At 48.7% G+C, this 19,584-nt stretch overlaps 1 protein-coding gene across 1 annotated transcript in view; it reads right to left on the bottom strand.

The window, feature by feature from the left end:
* Positions 1–18,352, bottom strand: part of AMOTL1 (angiomotin like 1) — a 54,990-nt gene extending 36,638 nt beyond the window's left edge. The window contains exons 1-3 of the mRNA XM_066341335.1: positions 18,255–18,352; positions 7,089–7,235; positions 3,755–4,640 (exon numbers count right to left, since the gene is read on the bottom strand). Coding sequence (XP_066197432.1) covers positions 3,755–4,640; positions 7,089–7,235; positions 18,255–18,297 — 1,076 coding nt within the window. The 5' untranslated portion in view covers positions 18,298–18,352. The remainder of the gene's footprint in view (positions 1–3,754; positions 4,641–7,088; positions 7,236–18,254) is intronic.
* Between the last annotated feature and the right edge of the window lie 1,232 nt (positions 18,353–19,584).

The following is a 19,584-nucleotide window of genomic DNA, read 5'->3' as shown; positions in this document are numbered from 1 at the left end:
CCATCTGTTAAACGTATTAAAGGACTGATAGCAGAGGTCTCCTCACTGTATCTGACAAAGATTTTGCAAAATCCCTGGTAACTAGAAAATACAGGCTGAAACTAAAATGGAGATCTATGCCAGAGATGGCAATTAGCTAGTGGAACAAGGCTGTAAAGGCCACGATGGATTCTCCAGATGGAGATTGTTATACTCACCAGGACTGAATGTTTCACAAACTGGAATTAATTCATGGCATTGTGCAAATAAACTAAATTAGATTAGTTCTAAGCCCTTTTACCTAACAAGCTGTGACTTTCTGAACCTCCACCTAAGGAAAGTTAGCAAAGACACAATTCAGGAATAGCTGCACATCTAGGAAAGGAAAGGTTTTCTAAATATTATTATACTTGGCCAACTTAAAGCATTTGGAAGTTGTGAGTCAGGGCCCCAAAGCATCAAGCAACTGGCTTAAAAAATACTGGTTTTTAAAAGGAAAAAATACTGGTTCATTTTTATTTCCCTTCTGGTTGTTTTGTCCTTTAAGCTTCAAGGTTCAAGATCATCTCTGAAACTGTGATGCCTGCAAAACAGAGGTCACTAAATCTAATTTATGTAAATGCTGAGACTACCCCTATGACTCTAGGAGTTCTTCAGTACAACACAAATTACCTTGAAATTTACAATAAATTACAATATTTCACCCTGATGATTATAAAGGCAGTGTTTCCTCTTAAACCAGTTGTGCAAAACAAAAAGTCAAACCAAAAAAAGAAGTTAAGCAGCAGCTACAGTTATTCCATTATCCTTCAACAACCCCCCCCGGCACTAATCCCTTTCCAGCCACATCTCCCTTGTCAAAGAAGTGTGGGGAAGTGGGGGCTCAGTGACCCTTTAGGTCTTCTCCATCCCTGGTATCTGCAAGTGCTTTTCCTGGATCGATGCACTCTGGTTTTCTCCTCTTTTCTGGAACACAGAAGCCTTTTGCATGGTCCCTGTCCAGAGGATGCCAGGATGGATGGGCTGAGGAATTAATATGACCAAGACAGAGGGAAGGAGATGCTGGGGTATATAACATTCCTGTCTGACCATGAGCAAAGTTCTGTTCCCATCAGCTTCTTTCCCAGACACTCGTCATGAGATGAAAGCTGAAATTCCTCACCTCACTTGTTCCTCTAACAGAAAAAACAGCCTCTCCAAACCCTACCCCTACTGTTAACTTTATGAAACCAGGTAGGCCCCTATCTCAACCTCTTCTGTCAAGGTCCTCCATCCAAGCCAGATCCTGGCAGTGAGCCTCCCCAGAGCCCAGTTAAGGGGAAAAGCAGTGAGCAAGTGCAGAGTCACAGGAAGGTTTGTGCTTGGGAGCAACCCAGGAATGTAACACAGCCCTCCCTGCACCCTATTCCACCAGCAGGGATCAGACAGTGACTGCTGCCCAGACAAATCCTCTAGTAAAGACAGGGCTGACACCCCTGAACAGGTAACCTGCCTTTATCCTCTCCAAAGACTGAAATATTTGGCACAGAGACCACATCATGAAATTGCATTTTAACCATCCCAGACGGGGGCAAGCCCATCCTGTCCTGCAGCCCAAGATGCATGCAGGGATGCACTGGAGCACAGATGCTGAAGACAGAGAAATGACAAGTGATGAATAAGTACATAGAAACTATAGTCACCCCCTAAGTGCTTTTATCAACCAAATCTTCCTGGGTGGCAGGACCATACAGAGATCCTACAGACCATGGGAACAGTTATAAAATGCAATAAGCACAGAATAAACTAAGTGAGTTTATTTTTTTGGGGTTTAGTGAGAACAGTTCATAATAATTGAGAAAAAGCTCAGGTAATTAATATTTCAGTGTGCCAAAGGAAAGGCTGACACCCCTGTGTTAAAAAATATAGACAAACCTGAGATGAGGATGAAGACCATCACTTTGCCGAGACCCAGAGACTCACTGTCTGACATCTGAACACAGCCAAATGTTCCTCCATTCACTAACAGGAAACCTCACCAAAATCCTGGCACCATGTGAAGGGAGCCAAGAAAGACCTGAAAATAACCACCTGTACATCAAGATCCAGAACTGCCATAAATAAAACTCAAGAGACACCAGACACCTTAGAGCAAACCTAGCTTGGTGGAACAACCCCCAGCCATGCCAGCCCCTTAACCTACATCTCTACATGCTTGCAGGCATAGCCAGCACGGATATATGCAGATTGAGAAGTATTAAGGCTGAGTTGCCAGAAAGATACCACTGAAGATTTTTTTAGTAAGTGTGCAAAATTTGGCAGCTCTGCTCTGTCAAGCTGCCAGTCCTCTGCTGCACCCCATATCCCTCCCCCTGGTGCCCCTGTAACCTGAGAGGAGGGAGATTTCTCCAGCACCGTGCAAAGAAAACAACCCACAGGGGTAGCAGACATCCCCCATGCAGTGTGATTTTGGGGTAAATGATGCTGCCTTGCCAGGAACGAGCAGTGACCACCATCATGAGTCAGTGAATTTTTCCCCACAGCTGCTGGGGTGATCCAGCCTTTGCTGAGGACTGGCATGGAAATCTGCACTGAATCAAGTGGGTTTCTCAGCACTAACCTTGCTGATCAGGCAACTGGGAAAAGCTCTGGAAGCAGCCCCAAAGGGTTTTCCATTTTACCCCACTGATGTTCCCAGTTAGCTGAAGCAGTGCATGCAGAACCCAGCTCCACTCAGTTGCAAAGACTCAGAACCAACATTTTCCAAGCATTTCCAAGAGTGATAAAAATACCCAAACCTCCTTCTTTTCTGCAGGGATGAATCTGCTTGGTGCTGGAGATCTTTGCTAGCACCACAAACAACTGCAGGAAAGCATGGCCCCAGCTGCCCTCACATCCAATAGGCCTTTCTTTGCATAAACACGCATTTTTGCTGAAGTCTTAAAAATACCATCTTGTTCTGAAAAAATTGCAAAAACTCCGCACAGTGGCCATACATGTAGCTGTAGAAAGACTCAGTGCAGGCCTGCCACTTGTCACAGCCACCTTGCCCCTGTCTCAACACAAAACCCATTCTTTCTGCAAACCTGGAAAAGTAGAGCATTCCCTCCTGCATTTCATGCCTTACATATTTTGGACAGAAAGAGCCAGGTCAGATGTGCCACCTTTTCTTGGTGCTGTGCTGTGGCAAAATAACTGTGTGCAACTTAAGGTGATGTCAACAAAACCTCTGGGGATTCTGGGATCAGTAAAGACCCAATGAGACAGCTGGCAACATGGAAACTGCTCACATTCACACCGAACAACTTCAGATTTCCAAACCCAACAAAATAACTGTCTGAGAGGTCAAAAAAGACAGGGATGAGACAGAGAAACACTTCCATTTAGGTACAGCAAGGAAAAGGAACCCTTAACACACCATCTCATGTCTGAAGGCAGGGATCAGCGCACAGCCAGCAAACACTGGATTACTGTTAATGCGCTCGGAATAAACCTATGCTCACAGAGAGGCCTGGCATGAGGGGCCCAGTACTGTGAAAGCCCCACGTGAGCTCAGTGGGAAGATTTAAGCAGCACGTAAGTGGAATATAAGCTTTATAGAATCCTCTGGGAGATGCAGGTGCCTCCACCAGCTGGGCCACAGGATGTTATGTCCCCACTGCAGGGTGTGATGTCCCCACCGTGGAGAATACAGCTCACTGTGGCCATGTGTACACAATCCCCAAGCCCCCAGACACTGGCTCCTGCAGCGCAGGCAGGACCAGCCCGCCTGCAGACCCACCCCAAGGGCCATTACCTGCTGACCCCGTACTCTGGGGGCGGCTGGTAGCGGACGAGGGCCAGCTCCGCCCGGGCGGGCTGGGGGGCGGCGTAGGCAGCCTTGAGGACATCCTGTGATGGCTGCTCGCCATAGAAGAGCCCGTGCTCCTGTGCCTTGCTGCCCGGGGCTGCTGCCTTGCCTTTGTAGGGGTACTCAGGAGGCGGGCCCCGTGGGTCTGTGGCCTTGCTGGGCTGTGGGGCTGCCTTGAAACCCTTCCCACCTCCTGGGGCCGGGGGATGCTGCTTGGCGCCGTTCCTCTCCAGCGAGAGCTGCATGATCCTCTCGCTCAGCGAGCGGACGTGGCCCTGCTTCAGCTCCTTCAGCGCCTCATCCTTATGCGCCTGGCCGCTGCTGGCCCGGTTCACTGTCGGCCTCCCCTCTGTCCTGGACTTCTGGCTGGAGGAGCCATAAAAACCCGGTGCGGCAGCGGTGGCCGGCGGTGCGGGCTGGCCACGGAAAAACTGAGACTGGGCCTTGGCTTCCTCGTAGGTGGGGAGCTCCTCGGTGCCATGCGGGGGCTGCGGGGCCCGAGGCTGCTTCTCCATGGCAGCACCGTCCCCCTGGTGCTCCTGCCCCTGTGGTTCCTGCCGCCCTGACGGCTGGACCATTGGCAGGTCTTCGGGAGCAAGGTTTTCTGCGGAAGAGAGAGTGCTGGCAGTGCTGTTGGAGGGGCCGCCGCTGCCCGTGGCCTGGTGCTGTATGGCCAGCAGGTTCATGTTCTCGCTGGGGCTGCCATACCTCAGCCGCTCCTGGATCAGGCGCTGCAGGACCGTGCCGGCTGCCACCTCCTCCGCCCCTCGCATCTCCGCCTCTGGCACACGGCGGAAGCTGGGTGGGCGCAGGGTGCAGAGGGTCTCCTCGGCTGGGCAGGGAGAGAGAGGTGGCCATTAGCTCTGCTGTCCAGGAGGTCTAACTCCCCCTGCTCTTTTTTCCCTTCCTCCACCCCACAACAGTGACCTTGTGCCCAGGACGTCCCCACGGGCAGTGAGTGTCCCACTAGGACTCCCCTGACAGCACAGGGGACATGGAAGCCAACAAAGAGGCAGAGCACTGCTCCCTGCTCATCCTCCACCCCTAAACCCTAATTCTGTTTGGCAGTGACCCTTAGGAACACATTCCCTCCCTGGCCTTCCCCTACATAATATTTCATGCGTCCCATACCCACAGCTCTGAACCTCCCTTAGAGGGAACAAGAGACATTCTATGTCACAGAGAAATTTGGTATTTTCTAACATGGATGGGATGGGAGCCCATATATAACAATGGTTATCTCATCCCACTGCCTAACCAATTCAAAGCCCACAAAAAGTTAACATTTTATTAAGGTCCTTGTCCAAATGGCTCTTTAAACATGGACAGGCTTGGGGCATTGACCACCTCTCTAGGAAGCCTGTTCCAGTGTTTGACCTCTCCCTGGAGACAGTTTGCACAACTTACAGAGGCAGCCTGCACGGCAATACCAACTGCTGTATTTTTGATGGCCAAAGGTGTAAATGTACTGTGTGCCATGACAAAATAAAATGTAAAATGTGTCACAGAAAAACTGTGAAATAGAACTGAAAATGAAATGGTCCTAAAGGTCTGAGAATAATCTGTACTCTGGTATCTTCGACTAACTGCAATTTCCCTTCTGGCTGAAAACATTATTTCTACGGGAATCAATACTAACTGTTGTAATTTTGTTGGGTCAACATGAGGAAGGCATTATGGTCATAGATTTAATGCCAGCATTTTAAAAAAAAGCACAGAGAGATTAGCTACACAACCCTAACACAGGTTACTGAAAGTCATTCAGAGACAATGGCAGTATCTTTGCACTATATATACAGTGGAGCTTGCCTGAAGCTAAGCATCTAGAAGCATTTGGACAAAGCTCTCAGGCACATGGTATGATTCTTGCAACATCCTGCATAGGGCCAGGAGTTGGACTTGATGATCCCAATGGGTCCCTTTCAACTCAGCATATTCTATGATTTAACCATGGCTGAGACCTTTGGAATTTCTCCCTCCTGGAGCCCTCCTTCCATCCCAGAAGCGCTGTAAGATGTCTATCTGAACACTGTCAGAGTCAGAAGAATGTTCCTGAAAGACTCCAGGGCAGACAAAAGGGAGAAGGGTCTTCCAGTGTCCCTAAGCATGAAGGAGGTGCTTTCTGCAGTTCGGTTTCTTGAGGTCTTGGAAACTTTCTCCTGCTGTTGTTCCCAATTCTCAGAGGAGTTTGTAACATTTGTTTTTTGGCATTTGAAAGCAGTTTAAAAGCAAACTTTCTCTTGGGGTCTGGTCATTTCCCTGAGGTTTCATCAGTTACTGCACATGCTGTGAGGTAACTTAGATACAACCTGGATGCCAGAGGGAAAGAAAAGCCTTTGAATCTTAACAATGATAAGAGGTCACTTCCGCTAACATTTCTGTGGCAAAGCCTTAAGGATGATTGTGGGGCTCAAGAGGGAGTGAAGATTGCCCGGCTGTTTCACTCCACACCTGCCCTTGAAGATACACCTCTCCTGCATTCCCTGAAACAATGTTATCTGCCTGCCAGCCTCACCCGCTGGGGTTGTGGCCTGGCTACCAGCTCTCAGAGGGTCTGTCAGCTCCTCAGAATGGTCTTTGATTCAGGAAGATGCACAGACACACAGTGCATCTCCATGTACCTGTCTGCTCAACAGCCAAGTTATCCAGCTGCTTTATATGTCCCTGCAGTTGCAGCAAACTCTTGCTGCTTTGTTCATGTTATCACAGCACACAGAAGCCTCATCATGCTGGACATTCTTGCAGACAAGCAAAAACATCTCTCTAACACACCAGAAATCTCACAGTCTAGGTTGTTAGACAACACCTGAGAAAAGCCTGAGGAAAGGGTATAAAGCCAACATCACACAGTCAAGGTAGTTCTTTATAATACGTCAGGATTTCCACTTCTGTGCTGGTCACGTTATCATCCTTTTATCTGGGAGGTGTGCTTTCAATTGCCTATTACTGAAGTCCAGAAAGATTGACCACAGTGAGCTTTCCACAGTGCCTATGGCCTGGCTCCATCAGCAGAAGAGCCGTGGAAACTGGTCCAGCTGTGCAGTAAAAAGCCCCATGTCGCAAAGGACAAGTGGAAATGATGCACCCTCCACAAATACAGGTGGGTGACAACACACAAGTCAAAGGTAACTTTGACTCTAAAGAGAATGAGAAGCTGGCCTTCAACTCTCTAAAAACTACTTGTAAATGGTTTAAACTGCTTGATTCATACTTTGGGAAAAACCTTGAAGTATACGCGACCCACCTTGAAGTTCATACAGGAGTGTGGCTGTGCACTTACCAGCTTTTTCCTTGGCACTGATCACTTCAGCTGTTAGTGGGGACACTTCATGCCTGCCAGCAAACAACTGGTGATCCTGGTAAAGAAAGCCAGTGTCTTCCAGTACCTGGACTGGGCTGGTAGGCTTGTAACAAATAGATGTGGAGCCTGTAGGAAAGAAGAATGGAATGCCAGTAAAGAAACCGCAGGAATGACAATATGTGAGGCCATAACTTATGATAGTAGTCCAAAAAATTTTCTTGAGCATGGCTAGGTGCTGAGAAGCCCTTCTGAGGCCAGTGAGCAAACCACCTCTTCAGTCCACACTTCCCAAACAACACATCAGCTCTGAGGAACAAGAGGCAAAACACCAAGTCACCAGTGCTGTTTCATGCATTGATCCAGGCTGGCCTACAAGGTCCTCAGTCCAGGTACAAAGAAAGGTTTGTAAGGGCTAACAGAGGTAAGTCACAAGCTCACAAATCAAGGCATAGCCCCAGGATATGAAACCAAGAGAGCCAGCACAAAACTGAGCAAGGGAGTGGGTAAAAAGAAAGAAATGTGAGGACACAGCCACCCATTAAATACGGCTATAGTCTGGGAAAGGCCTTACCACAAAATCTGCTCATGAGTAATAGTTCAGCAAGACAGAAAATTGCTGAGACACAAAATACAACCAGTGCTATCAAGGGAGAGAGTTTATAAATCACTTTGTCCAGATGTTCTTAATACAGTAGGGAGCGGATGTAGCTGGAGGGCCATGGGAATTTGTCTGGCAGACCAACTGCACGGGAGCTGCATGCCCCAGCTCCAGCATCCCACAGCCACTAATGGCTGGACTGTGCTGGTTTTGGCTAGGACAGAGTTAATTTTCTTCTCAGTAGCTAGTGTGGGGCTATGTTTTGGATTTGTGCTGGAAACACTGTTGATAACACAGGGGTGTTTTCCTCTCTGATGAGCAGCACTTAGACTGCATCAAGGCCTTTTCTGCCTGCAACTTGGCAAACCACAAGGCTCATCCTAAATCTGCTCTCAGGGTTGCTTGTTTTAACAAGCTGATGCAAAATGCATCACAGCAGTGTTAAGCCAGGAATGATACTGGCTTGACCTTATATTTCAAGCCACAAATTGGCATAATCCTACAATTTAAGAAAGATACGGACTGTACAGGATCCAAAGGAGAGGAGGGCAGCAAAGATCATCAGTGGGCTGTAGAACCTGTTCTGTGAGGAAAGGCTGAAGGAGTTAGGTCCTCTCTCCCTGGAGAAGAGAAGGCTGTGCGGGAGCTCTCATTACAGTCTTGCAGCATTTAAAGGGAGGTTACAAAGAGCAAAGAAGCTCTCTCTCTCTCTTCACAAGGAGCTACAGTGAGAAGGGGTGGAAAGCACAAGTTGGACTAAGAGATGTTTTAGCTTGACATAAGGATTAAACTTTTTACAGTGAAAACAATCACTCACTATACAACCTCCCCAGGGATGTGTCAGACTCCTCATCACTGGAGGTTTTCAGTATGCGATTAGACGCTGTCCTAGATAATCTCATCTGAATTGTCTCCTTCCCTCAAAAGGTTAGACCAGATGATCTGTGAGATCCCTTCCAACCTGGTCTGTTCTACGATTTTAAGATTTTTTACTGTCTCATTTTTCCGAGAACTTACTTATTTTTTGTAGAGAGGATCTTTGAGGTACAAACTTTGGAAAAGGAAAACCTTGGAATCTCCTGGCTGCAAGTACCCTGGCATAACAGGCAGGGTACACTGTCCACTTACCTCACTCATGATCACAGGTTTTAGGCTAAGGGAATGGTCATCAACCCCTAACACCTGCCACTGCCAAGGACTTGCTTGAGCAGGAGGCAGAGGGCTCAAAGTGCCACTGGTGATACATCCGGCCATCCTGGCAGGGCAGAAAGCCCACAGGCACCAGAATCTGCAGCACCCTACTCTGCAGGAAAAAGACATCCACAAGTGACCTGGATTTATTAATCCTGACTGCTTGGTTTGTGCTCAGCTAACTGCATGCTCCCTGCAGATATTACACAGTCCATTGCTAACCCCATGCTCCCTGCATGGAGCAAGGCAGCAGAGGGATAGCAAGGGGTTAGAATCCAGCCTGTCATTTCTACAGGCACGAAGATACTATTTTCTTCTGTGCCAAGATGGGAGGAAATAGGCATTTCTGCAAAATGTTAACGAATTCATCACTTTACCATTCATATTATGCATGAATGTGTATGGCAGTTATCTATATTTAGAGAGCAAGAGGGAAAGATTGCTTGCTTGAGTAGATTTAAGCCATGTATGTTTGTGAAAACAAGCATAGGAGACTGGTCTATAAATTGTGCTGATGCTGACACAGATCCAAGAAAAATCTCAAGTACAATAATTTCCAAAATTATTGGCCTGTTCTGGTAGAGAATAGGATTAAAGACACCCTTCATTGCTCCTCCACACATACAGTCCTGCCTTGGAATTTGGAATCTTGTATGTAACCAATGCATTTCAAACCCAAGCCTGTTTTATGAATAAAAAGTAGATTGGGGTGAAGCAAAGAAAAGCTGCACACCCAAGGAAGAAGACAAGCAGCTTCAAGCATTACAGGCAACCTGGACAGCCAGCAGATACTGGCTTGGCCCTACCACTCAAAAAAGAGAATTCAAAAGAATTAAACTGTTAGTAAAACTAACAGTATCCTCGCCTTCTGCATTTCGAGTCTGTAGGCACCCTTGCGTCATGGTTTCAAATTTTACTAGATGAGAAACAAAGACATGTTTTTTTTATTTAACAGGAGCAGAAATTCTTACCTAACCACTTGTCCTCGGTTGTCATGGCAGAGCAATATTCTACTTAAATCAGGACTGGTAAATGCCAGCATCTGCCAAACTGCTCAGTTTCTGATCTTTGTTATATCAGAGTCAAAATCAAGTAGCCTCAATCCAGGCAGAAACTACCGGACTGTGTTGTACCCATGTTGATGTTTTATCATCATAAAATGATGTCATGATGTTTTATGATGTTAAGAATGATGTAACAATATTTTATGTTCATTCACAGTAGGTTTTAATAAAATGTCAGCTGTAACTGACACACAAAACCACTTTCTGTGTAACAGAGAAAACAGTTGCCAAGAGATCAATGCTTGGCACACAGCCACAATCCAGATCATGGGCAATAAGGCACCACTTGAAAGCTTAGTGGAACCTCACAAGCCAACTGGAGCAAGGCACAAGCCTTATTTCTTTCTCCCCTTGCTCTCACTGGAGCCTTCCAAACCCCAGCTTCTCTCTCTGAAGGAAAAGGCTTTATTACATCCAGCTCTGACACGGCGCAAGGCACCCATCCGATGGTCAGGCACTTGCTCCTTTCCCAGACCTCCTCATTCCTCCACAATGCTCACCAGAAGAGCAGTTTTCATCCCTATAACTGATTCCTGGTGCCAGAGCAGCGGTGCCCAGCAGGCAGGAGTAAGAAGCTAGCAACCTAGGATGAAGATCATCACCCCACCAGGGGTGTGTCCCTGGGGAATGGCTTTTTACCCATATCTAGCCCAAACAAGCCTCAAAGCACAGCTGCTGCAGCAGCTGTCCCATGTTTTATGAGAGCCACTGCCAAGAAGAACCAACCTCATCATGTCTGTAGGTGCCTGCAGGCAGCCACCAGCTGTGCTGTGCACACTCCTCTCCTCTCCACCTCAGCCCCAGAATGTCAGGATGCAGCCTAGTCCATAGACATCATGCCTTCAATTGCCATGTATCTAGTGTCTCTTATAGCCAGCTCTGTAAGACATGACCATATTGCTGGCCCAGTTCAGTCCTTGCTAAATTGGGTAGCTGCTCCAGGCCTTCATTTCTGCATCTCTACCAACTCTCCTACATCTAAGTGACTGCCTGACATCAATTCATTTGTTTTCCTTTTCTTTTAGATAAGCAAGCATTCCACTGTACAGAAGCAGACATATTATCCTGGAGGTTACTGCACAGCAGTGCAATTCATTTGAAGATTCAGAGCTATTTAAATGAATCAGCTGCTAAGATTAACACCAGACAGTCAGCCAGGACTCAGAGACAGTGGAGCAGCACTTAAATATTTCCTGTTTCTGATGTGGTTTCAGTCTGGTTTTAAAAAGGATCTAAAGCAAACCACATAGGAAGCTCATGGCTGTGACATGAGAGGAAAGCCATGTTTTTAGAGCAATAACAGCAACCCCAAGAAACAAATTTACAAAAACAGTCAGAGAAGATGGTTTTCTTACAGTCGAACTGTACCACTACTCTCATCTTCAGTCAAACACTGAAAGACGCCAGTTATAAAAACACAGCTTGCTGCTCTTCAGAGGCAACACCTCGAGGCAGAGCCCAGGTAATGAGTTTCTGCATCACACCCCACTGCCCACCCAGGTAACATAATGTGGCTGCCCACAGCCCAACCCACACTGCTGGCACGTATGACTCCTCCTCTACCACCCAAAAGCCACCCAGCCAAACAAAACCACAGAGTTGACCTCCAAAAATTCCCCTTTTAATCAGTACCCTACTGACCCAGTCGTTCAAAAGAGACTGAGGTGTTTCAAATATCATACTAAGCAATCATCTGAAATTAAAAAGTAATTAAGGCAGCTTTACACTTTCCTATAAACCCTGCCACAGCATGTAAGGGAAGTCCAAAAATGACAGAACAAAAATTACATCACTTCCAAGCCCACATCTGTCCTTCTGTATCACAGCCATGCCAAAAAGGAGTATAAATACCTTATTCTACATTTAAAATATTTTCTCTGCCCTGTTGCTGCATAAAAATCTCAGGTCAAAAAAGGAAGAGAATTATTTAAGGGAAATACCAAAAGGACAGTAAAGCACTCAAAGGTGCCAGAGGCTGCATGAATGTTGTGCCCTGAATTGCCCAGGGTGGACCATTCAGTCCCTGCAGTGTGTCACAGGGACCCTCTGTCGAGGCTGGACTCCCCTCCACGTGCATCCTGGCCCATGAACCCTACTTTCTCTCCTAAGCATTGGCCTAGTCTTGAGAGCAGGAATTGCCATACCCCAGCTACACAGCCATGCTACTACTCTCCCAAAGCTGGGAGGAAGATTTGAATTTCCTTTGACACAGAAAAAAAATAACTCATGTGTCTCACTTCTTGGTTTAGGTATAAAAATTAGACTCCTAGCAATGTCACAAGGGATGCTTTTGGTACCTCCAGCAGCGCTGGGATTCTTTTGCAGCCACAGCTCCAATGAAGTGCAGGGGCTCAGGCAGCTTTCCGTCAGCAGCTCCCCAGTCAATGCACAAGTTTTCTAGGTCACTTCTGGGGTGGCTGATTCATCCTAACATCCCATAATTCTGCTTGTGAACCTCACATCCACTGCCAAGGCTCCTGAGTCCCTGCAAGGACTGAACAAGCATCACCAGTATTGTTTTCACAGGAGCAGGAGCAGTATCTTGCAGGACAAAAATCCAACACACATAATGCACACCAGATGTGAATGAGAAGCACCTCTCATTTCCCACATGAAAGCAAGAGAAGCTGCACCCCCATGCCTGGCAGGACTATCAGACCAAGCTACGCCTCTGCAACTCACCGCTCTGGGGAAAGAAATCCTCATTCCAGTATCAGCTCCAGGATCCACATTGTGCTATTCCCTTGCTCAAGAAGAGTTCTTGGAGTCACCCATCCTTGATACTGTCGTTCCACTCTCCAGAAAATGCATTATCCAAGAAAGCACAAGCAAGAGTGATGGGAATAGGCAGTGGAGGCAGCCAAACCCCGTCTCTCCCAGAGAATTGTGCTAACACGTCCAAATTTAACTGCCTACAAGGATGAACATTCTCCATGAAATTTCAGCCTCACGTGCTTATTTTCATATATGCTTCTCTTCAGCAAAAACCAAAGCAGGGGAGAAAAAAACCTGAGAGAAGCAAAGCCAATGTGCTTTGAAAGCAGCTCCTAAACCTGGCATGAGATCAGATGGATACAGGAAAGAGTGGAGCCAAGCCTGCCTCCCCGGGAGATCCCCTTGGATGCCCGCACTTCTCCACCTTCCTGATGGAAGTCAGGTGAGTAGGGGCAAACAGTGCCCATCACCACTCTTTCATCTCAGACAGTAAAAGGTTTTATAATGCTAGAAAAACATGCTGGTTTTCCCCCGGACCCAGGCTCACCCCAGAGGAGAGGCAGGATACAGACAGTATTCTCACCACACCTCCAGGTGCCAAACAGTTACCTGGGCATTAACCTGATGGGGGAAGAGATGCATATTCCTCAGGCAGCTGCGCCAGGCTTTGCAAAAATATGCGCATTTTTAAGGTCTCTCTATATTACAAGCTACACATTTGCCTTCACAGCTATAACATTGAGTCTACAAATACAGCCAGCCCAAATTTATTCGAAGAATTGAATCAATAATTGAAACTCCTGCTTTGATCAAAGTGCCAGTGGCACAATGACGACTCATGTCAGCATTGCTGCTCCAAGATGAAAGGATAAGTATTAGTCAGAGCTGAAAGTAGGGGAAGAAACTCCCGGTAAAAGAGTGAAATACAAAGGCTGACATGGAGCTCGTGAGTGAGACAACACTTCTGCCACAGCCACACCGCCCCAGCAACTGTCTGCAGACATTTTCACTACACTATAAATTCTGATTTCCAAGCAATGAAAAAACCCTCCAAGATAAAAATTCATCACATAAATTCTTAGGGAAGGAAATCTTCTTCCACTGGGGGAAAAAAGCAAAATCATCAATCAGCTACAACATACAGACAAGACACTTGTAGAGCAGGAGTTTAAGCCACGATAAATTTTGCTGTACTTACTGCCTTTAAAAATGATCACGTTACAGAAAAGCACTGGCATGATCCATGTCACTTGGATATTTAAGCCCTTCCATTAATTAACCAGAAGTGAAATAGGACCTAGGTCTGTGGACCATTCAGTCTTAGGTCCTTGTTACTTCAAGCAACTACATTATAAAATTCCCTTCTTGAACTGAATAAACAGCATCTTGAAGAAGAAGATTTTTTTTCACCCCATTTGGAGGAGGTTTTGTGATCTTTCTTCCTCAGACACACACAAATACTCTTCTTGGTTCCCACTCACAGTCGCGGACATTGCTCTTTATCCATCTTTTTTTTTTTTTTTTTTTGCCAGTGGTGTCCTTTAGGTTAAATAGCTTTCTCCCTGAGTCATTCCCACAAACTTGCAGCGTACAAAGGAGCCTGGGATAAGGACAGAACAAAAATAGTACAAAGGCTGTACAGTACTCTCTGACTGAAAAGGCGGGCATTGAACTCTACCGTATGGATTTCTAGAGTTTTTCCATTTTTTTTAACACAAGCAACAAACCATCCGAAGGATCCAAGTTCTTCATTTCATCTGTATGAAGAACTGCTTGTGATAACCCCACATTAAGCAGTCTTTGCACAATTCTTACGTGTCATAACTTAAAGCAAAAAGAAATTAAACCTTCTTCCCACCAGAATATATATTACAATTATGATCCTTCCATTATTAAATCATTACATGCAATTTATATTCAGCCACTTTGAAAATGCAGAAATTTAATAAAGGTGTTAAATGTAGAAGTGCTAACAAGATAATTGCCTGTAGATCTTGCTCCTAGATGGCTCAGGTCAGATTTAGAACAAGGAAAATCACCGCAACAGCCACCAGTGTGGAGCCATCATATCAAAACCAGCCTCAAAATGGTGCTGGTCACAAGCAGAGCAGCACATCCCAGGGGATGGGACATGTCACTAGCAGGGACTCTCTGTCCATCCCAAAGTAGCCATCACAGAGAGGAATTAGCATTTTACATCATTAAATCATTCATCAAATTAAATTAAATTAACAATGTCATTATTTTCCATCTTGAGACTTGATCATTTGAGTTACTGTAGTCTAAAGCACATTTATATTTGTGTTAGCCAACGTGGTCAGAGCAGAAAATGCCAAGTGCTACTCAATTATTTAACCCCATGCTACGTGCCCTTGAGATGTGGCATGCCCCTGTGGATCACCCCTCTCCTCGGCCCGTGCTGCTTTGACACATGCTGGCTGTCATTGCCTGGTCTGCACAAAAATGACGTGCTACAACTTCGAGATGTGGGACAGACATGCATCGGTAAAACCACAGCCACACACCATGGTGGGACACATCTGACCTGGACAAGGCCATTGAAAGCCAGCAAATGCTGCAGGACCTCCTGCTGTTAATGGACTACACCTTACTGTGTGGCCAAACTCTGCTCTCACATGCACCAATCCAAACCCGGAGCAGTTTCACCAGCGTCTACAGATTTACTTGAAATTTACACCCACAGTAGTATCTCACCTATTCAAAAAGTCACTGGAAGGACCAAAAATGGATATATACATTTCCTAAATGTAACATTTGAAGACAAAAGTTGCGCTAAGAATTTAATTTTTTAAAGGTGATGTTGTTCTTGTTACTATTATTTTCTACTTCCTTCTATTTCTACTTCTGCCCTGAGTGGAAGGCAGGCCGTTCCATTTAAAAATTCAGGATACAAATAGGGACCAGATTACATCTCTCCCAAAGCTGCCAAAAAGCAATTGCTGTATGAAACCAAAAATCCTCCTGGGATTTTTCTCAAATCCGCAAAATATTCCTGAGCACTAAACTTTCCATTGGGACTATTACATTAGTAGATAGTCTGCGTGTGAAAATCCAAGTATGCCGCCATCCTCCTAATGGTTTCCAGCAGATGAAGGCCGCACAGGGCACACACTCCTGCCTTAGCACCAAAGAATATTTATACGAGATCTGGCCTTTAAAGCCACTTACTTGCCTGTCAGTGAGGAAAAAAAGGCACTGTGGACTCAGGCTTTCACTTCCTGAAGGAAAGCCGCAATGGTCAGCAGTAACATCTCCGCATAATCCTGAAACACTCGTGTGCACAAAGTCTGGTTGTGCTTGACCCTCCCCGGGCTGCTGCTGCCCTTCCAACCCCCTTAGGGGTGTCTTTGCAGGAGAAAGGCAAGGAGCACCAAGGAGCACTTCGGCTCTGTGCTGGCGTTTCCTCACACAGGAGCTCTTGCAAGGAGCACCAGAGCTGTATCCGTGCATCCATCCCTCCATCCAGGGATTAGGTGTAGAGGGTTGGTCCAGATCGCCACGGAAGGCCAGAACTTGGAAACTGCCCTCACGCCTGTCACTAATCCCGCAGATATCTGGACTTAGGAGAGGCCACATGTGCCCCTTTGGATTGAAGCTGCCCTCCTCCAGCAGCTCAGTCTTTCCAAAAGAAGAGGGAAAGCAAAGTTTCCCCTGACAAACGCTGGCAGAGAGAAAAGGGGAGCGATGGACATCAGGACAGATGAGAACGGACATGCAGGTGATTGGGAGGGTCCCACTGGCCCCACACAGCCTGGGGAATCTGGGAGGCCCAGCCCCGGCAACACTGTGGGGCACACATCTCCCCTATTTAACAACCTAAAACCAGCCTCCCCGAATTCATCCCCTCACGCCACTGCTCCAGTCATGGCCAGGGATAAGGAATGCTGTGCAGGACACAGACCTCCCATGCGGGGCCATACCATGCACCCAGCACAGCCCCAGAGAGGATTTTATGGGCTCTTGCCCACCAATATTCCCTGCCCTCACCACTCAGACATTTCTTGATAAGGTATTTATAGAACGCTTGGAAAAGCTTTCCTGGCCATTAGAAATGACTATGTATACATACACATATATATGTATACATGTATACACATATATATGTATACATATATACATATATATGTATACATATACATGTATAAAAGTAAATATATACACATGGTCTATATTTTATTTATATGTCATACATGCAGCCATATATGTATGTAAATATATAAAAATACATAAACATATATCTACATGTATTTATATAAATTTTTAATATCTATATATAACTATATACATGCACACCTGTTAGAAGGAATGGCACTGCCAGCTAGCTGTGCTCAGGAAAATTCATAGGACTCATGTCCGCTGCCACCCTTTTCTCAGGAAGCTTTTAGGCTTACTTCCACACATAAAAAGACATAACCTGAGCTCAGTGGATGCACGAGAAGGGCCTTGCAGACCCTCAACCACCAGATCCTCATCTCTGGCAGCAGCTCCTCACAGCTCCCGGGATGTTCACACAGCACCAGGAAAGAGTAAAAAAAAAAAAAACAAACTCTTTCCATCGAAAGAGGAAAAAGCCCAAGCAGCAACCTTCCTGTACTTCAAGCTATGAATCACAAAACCTGGCAGGAAGATTCGGGTTAAATTCACGTCGTGGGGATTTTTTTCCTTTCAAAGCTGACTTTTTTTTTTTTTCCCCCGGAGTTTATCTTTGTTCCCTGCATGGGTGGGAAGGTTAAATATAAAAAAGTTCCCTCTCACCATCCCCCTGCAACAACAGCGTGAGAAAGCGCTCTCCCGGCGTGGGAGGCCCCTCCTGCGTGTCCCCTGCGGCCGGCGCTGCCGCCCCACGCACCCGCGGGACGGGACGGGCCCCGTGTCCCCGGTGGGGGCTCCGGGGCCGCTCCGAGTGACAGCCCGGCGCCGGGGACCCGCGGGGACTCCGCGATCGCCGCTGCGGAAACGGCAGCGGCCGCTCCGAGCGCCGCTGGAAACATTCCCGGCGCTGCCGGCCGGCGCTTTGCTCTTCCCGGGAGCGCCGGGGCGGCGGACCCCCGGCGCGCTCCTCCTTCAGAATATCCTGCGGACACCCCGCTCTGACCGGGGCGTGTTTCGGGGCTCGCCCCGCCGTGCTCTGCCTTCCCGGAGCGGGGAAAATTCCCGGGGAGGACTCCCGGAGCGGAGGAGCGGGAGCAGCGGCGGCCGCCGGGCCGGGGCTCGGGTCTAACGGAGCGGCGGCCCGGCTTAGCACGGCCCCGGCCCCGCTCCCGCACCGCCTCCGGGCTCCGCGCAGCCCGGGAGAGCAGCGGGGTGCGCCGTGTCCGGGAGCCCGGGCCTCCCCGCATCCCGCCGGGAGGGCGGCGGGGCACGGCAGCGCTCACGGGCGGGCACGAGAAGCGGCGTCCCGCAGCGGCAGCCCCGCACACCCCGGCGCGCTCCCCGGGACACACGTGGGCGGGGGCGCCCGCACCCCGTGCACAGACACACGTGTGCGCCAACATGTACGCGCGGACACGGCCCGTGCGGGGACACACGGACACCGTCTCCCTTCCCCGCCATTACCTCCGGCTCCGCGCCCCGCCGTCCCCGGCAGCACCGCTGCCATCCGCGCCGCTCCCCGCCGCCGCCGGGCGCGCTCCGCCGGCCGCCGCGGGCCGGGCCGGGGCGGGGACAGCCGGGGCGGGGACAGCCGGGGCGGGGACAGCCGGGGCGGGGACAGCCGGGGCGGGGACAGCCGGGGCGGGGACAGCCGGGGCGGGGACAGCCGGGGGCGGGCCCAGGGCCGGCCCAGGCACCGCCCGGCGCGGGGCGGCCTCTGCCCGCCCCTCTCGCCCCTCCTGTCGGGGATGTGGAGGCGGCAGGCTCGGGGGAGCGTCGCCTCTCAGGCTGGAGGCTCGCGGCACCACCCGGAGCCGCGGAAGACATCTGGGTACGCCCGGGTGAGCCCGTGTGGCAGCACGACTGCCCCGCCTCCAGTCTGGGGATGCTCAGGATCTAAATCCCGACCTAGGTATCGGCACAGGCTGCCTTGTCCCTTGCGGGACAGTTGGTGGGGGTTACGCCGAGTCCCGAGTCCGTGAATTAACCCTGGGCATCCTCCTCGTCTCCCAGAGCTCTAGCTTCTGCCTATGCATGGAGGAGCCGATGGCTGTCCAGGGATTGACTGGGGATATCGTTTCGTTCCTAAGCTCAGCTCCTCGTTCCTAAACTCGGCGCCCCATTCCTGAGCACAGCCCCTTGCCCTGCTGCCCCCCTGCTCCATCACACGTCTTTGTGGTTGGGCACACCAGCTCCGCGGGATGAGTGTTCATTAGCAGTGACCCACTGCTCCATCTCCCCAGACCACTCCAGCCCTGCTGCCAAGGTTTTGACAGAGGGGACGTGGCAGAGGAGCTACTCTGGTGTTTGCACAGCAATCCATTCCCATCCGTGCAGCCATGTGGGCACAGACCGGGTTGGGCAGTCCCAACACACCCTATTCCCAGCACTGCCCCATAGAGTAGGCATCTTTTGGGATGAATGGCACTACCAGGACACTGCTTGGGTTTCCTCATCTCAGTGCTTGAACCTTCTTCAGTCCAGCAAGCTGCCCAGTGATGCCATGATTGTCCACTGTATTTGTACTTCTTTCTCCCAGGCACTGATGGTGGCTTCTCTTGCCTCAATACTGTGCCAAATGGATAAAGGCAGGTAAGAAGAAACGCAGCAGCAGGTTGAAGAAGTAACCACTCACTGTCACCACAGGCCTGTAAAGGGGCACAGCAAGACAGGAGGTGGCCCAGTGCCCTGGCCACAGAACTGGATGGATGCAGAGAGGACTCCCAGCAGCTCCAGGCACTGAGAGAGTCCTGTGGTTCACAGCAGTCTGAGGGACTGCTTTTTTGCATCACAA

Source organism: Sylvia atricapilla, chromosome 2 (genome assembly GCF_009819655.1).
Source record: "Sylvia atricapilla isolate bSylAtr1 chromosome 2, bSylAtr1.pri, whole genome shotgun sequence".
Lineage (NCBI taxonomy): Eukaryota > Metazoa > Chordata > Aves > Passeriformes > Sylviidae > Sylvia > Sylvia atricapilla.
This window is presented reverse-complemented; position numbering and strand designations above follow the sequence as displayed.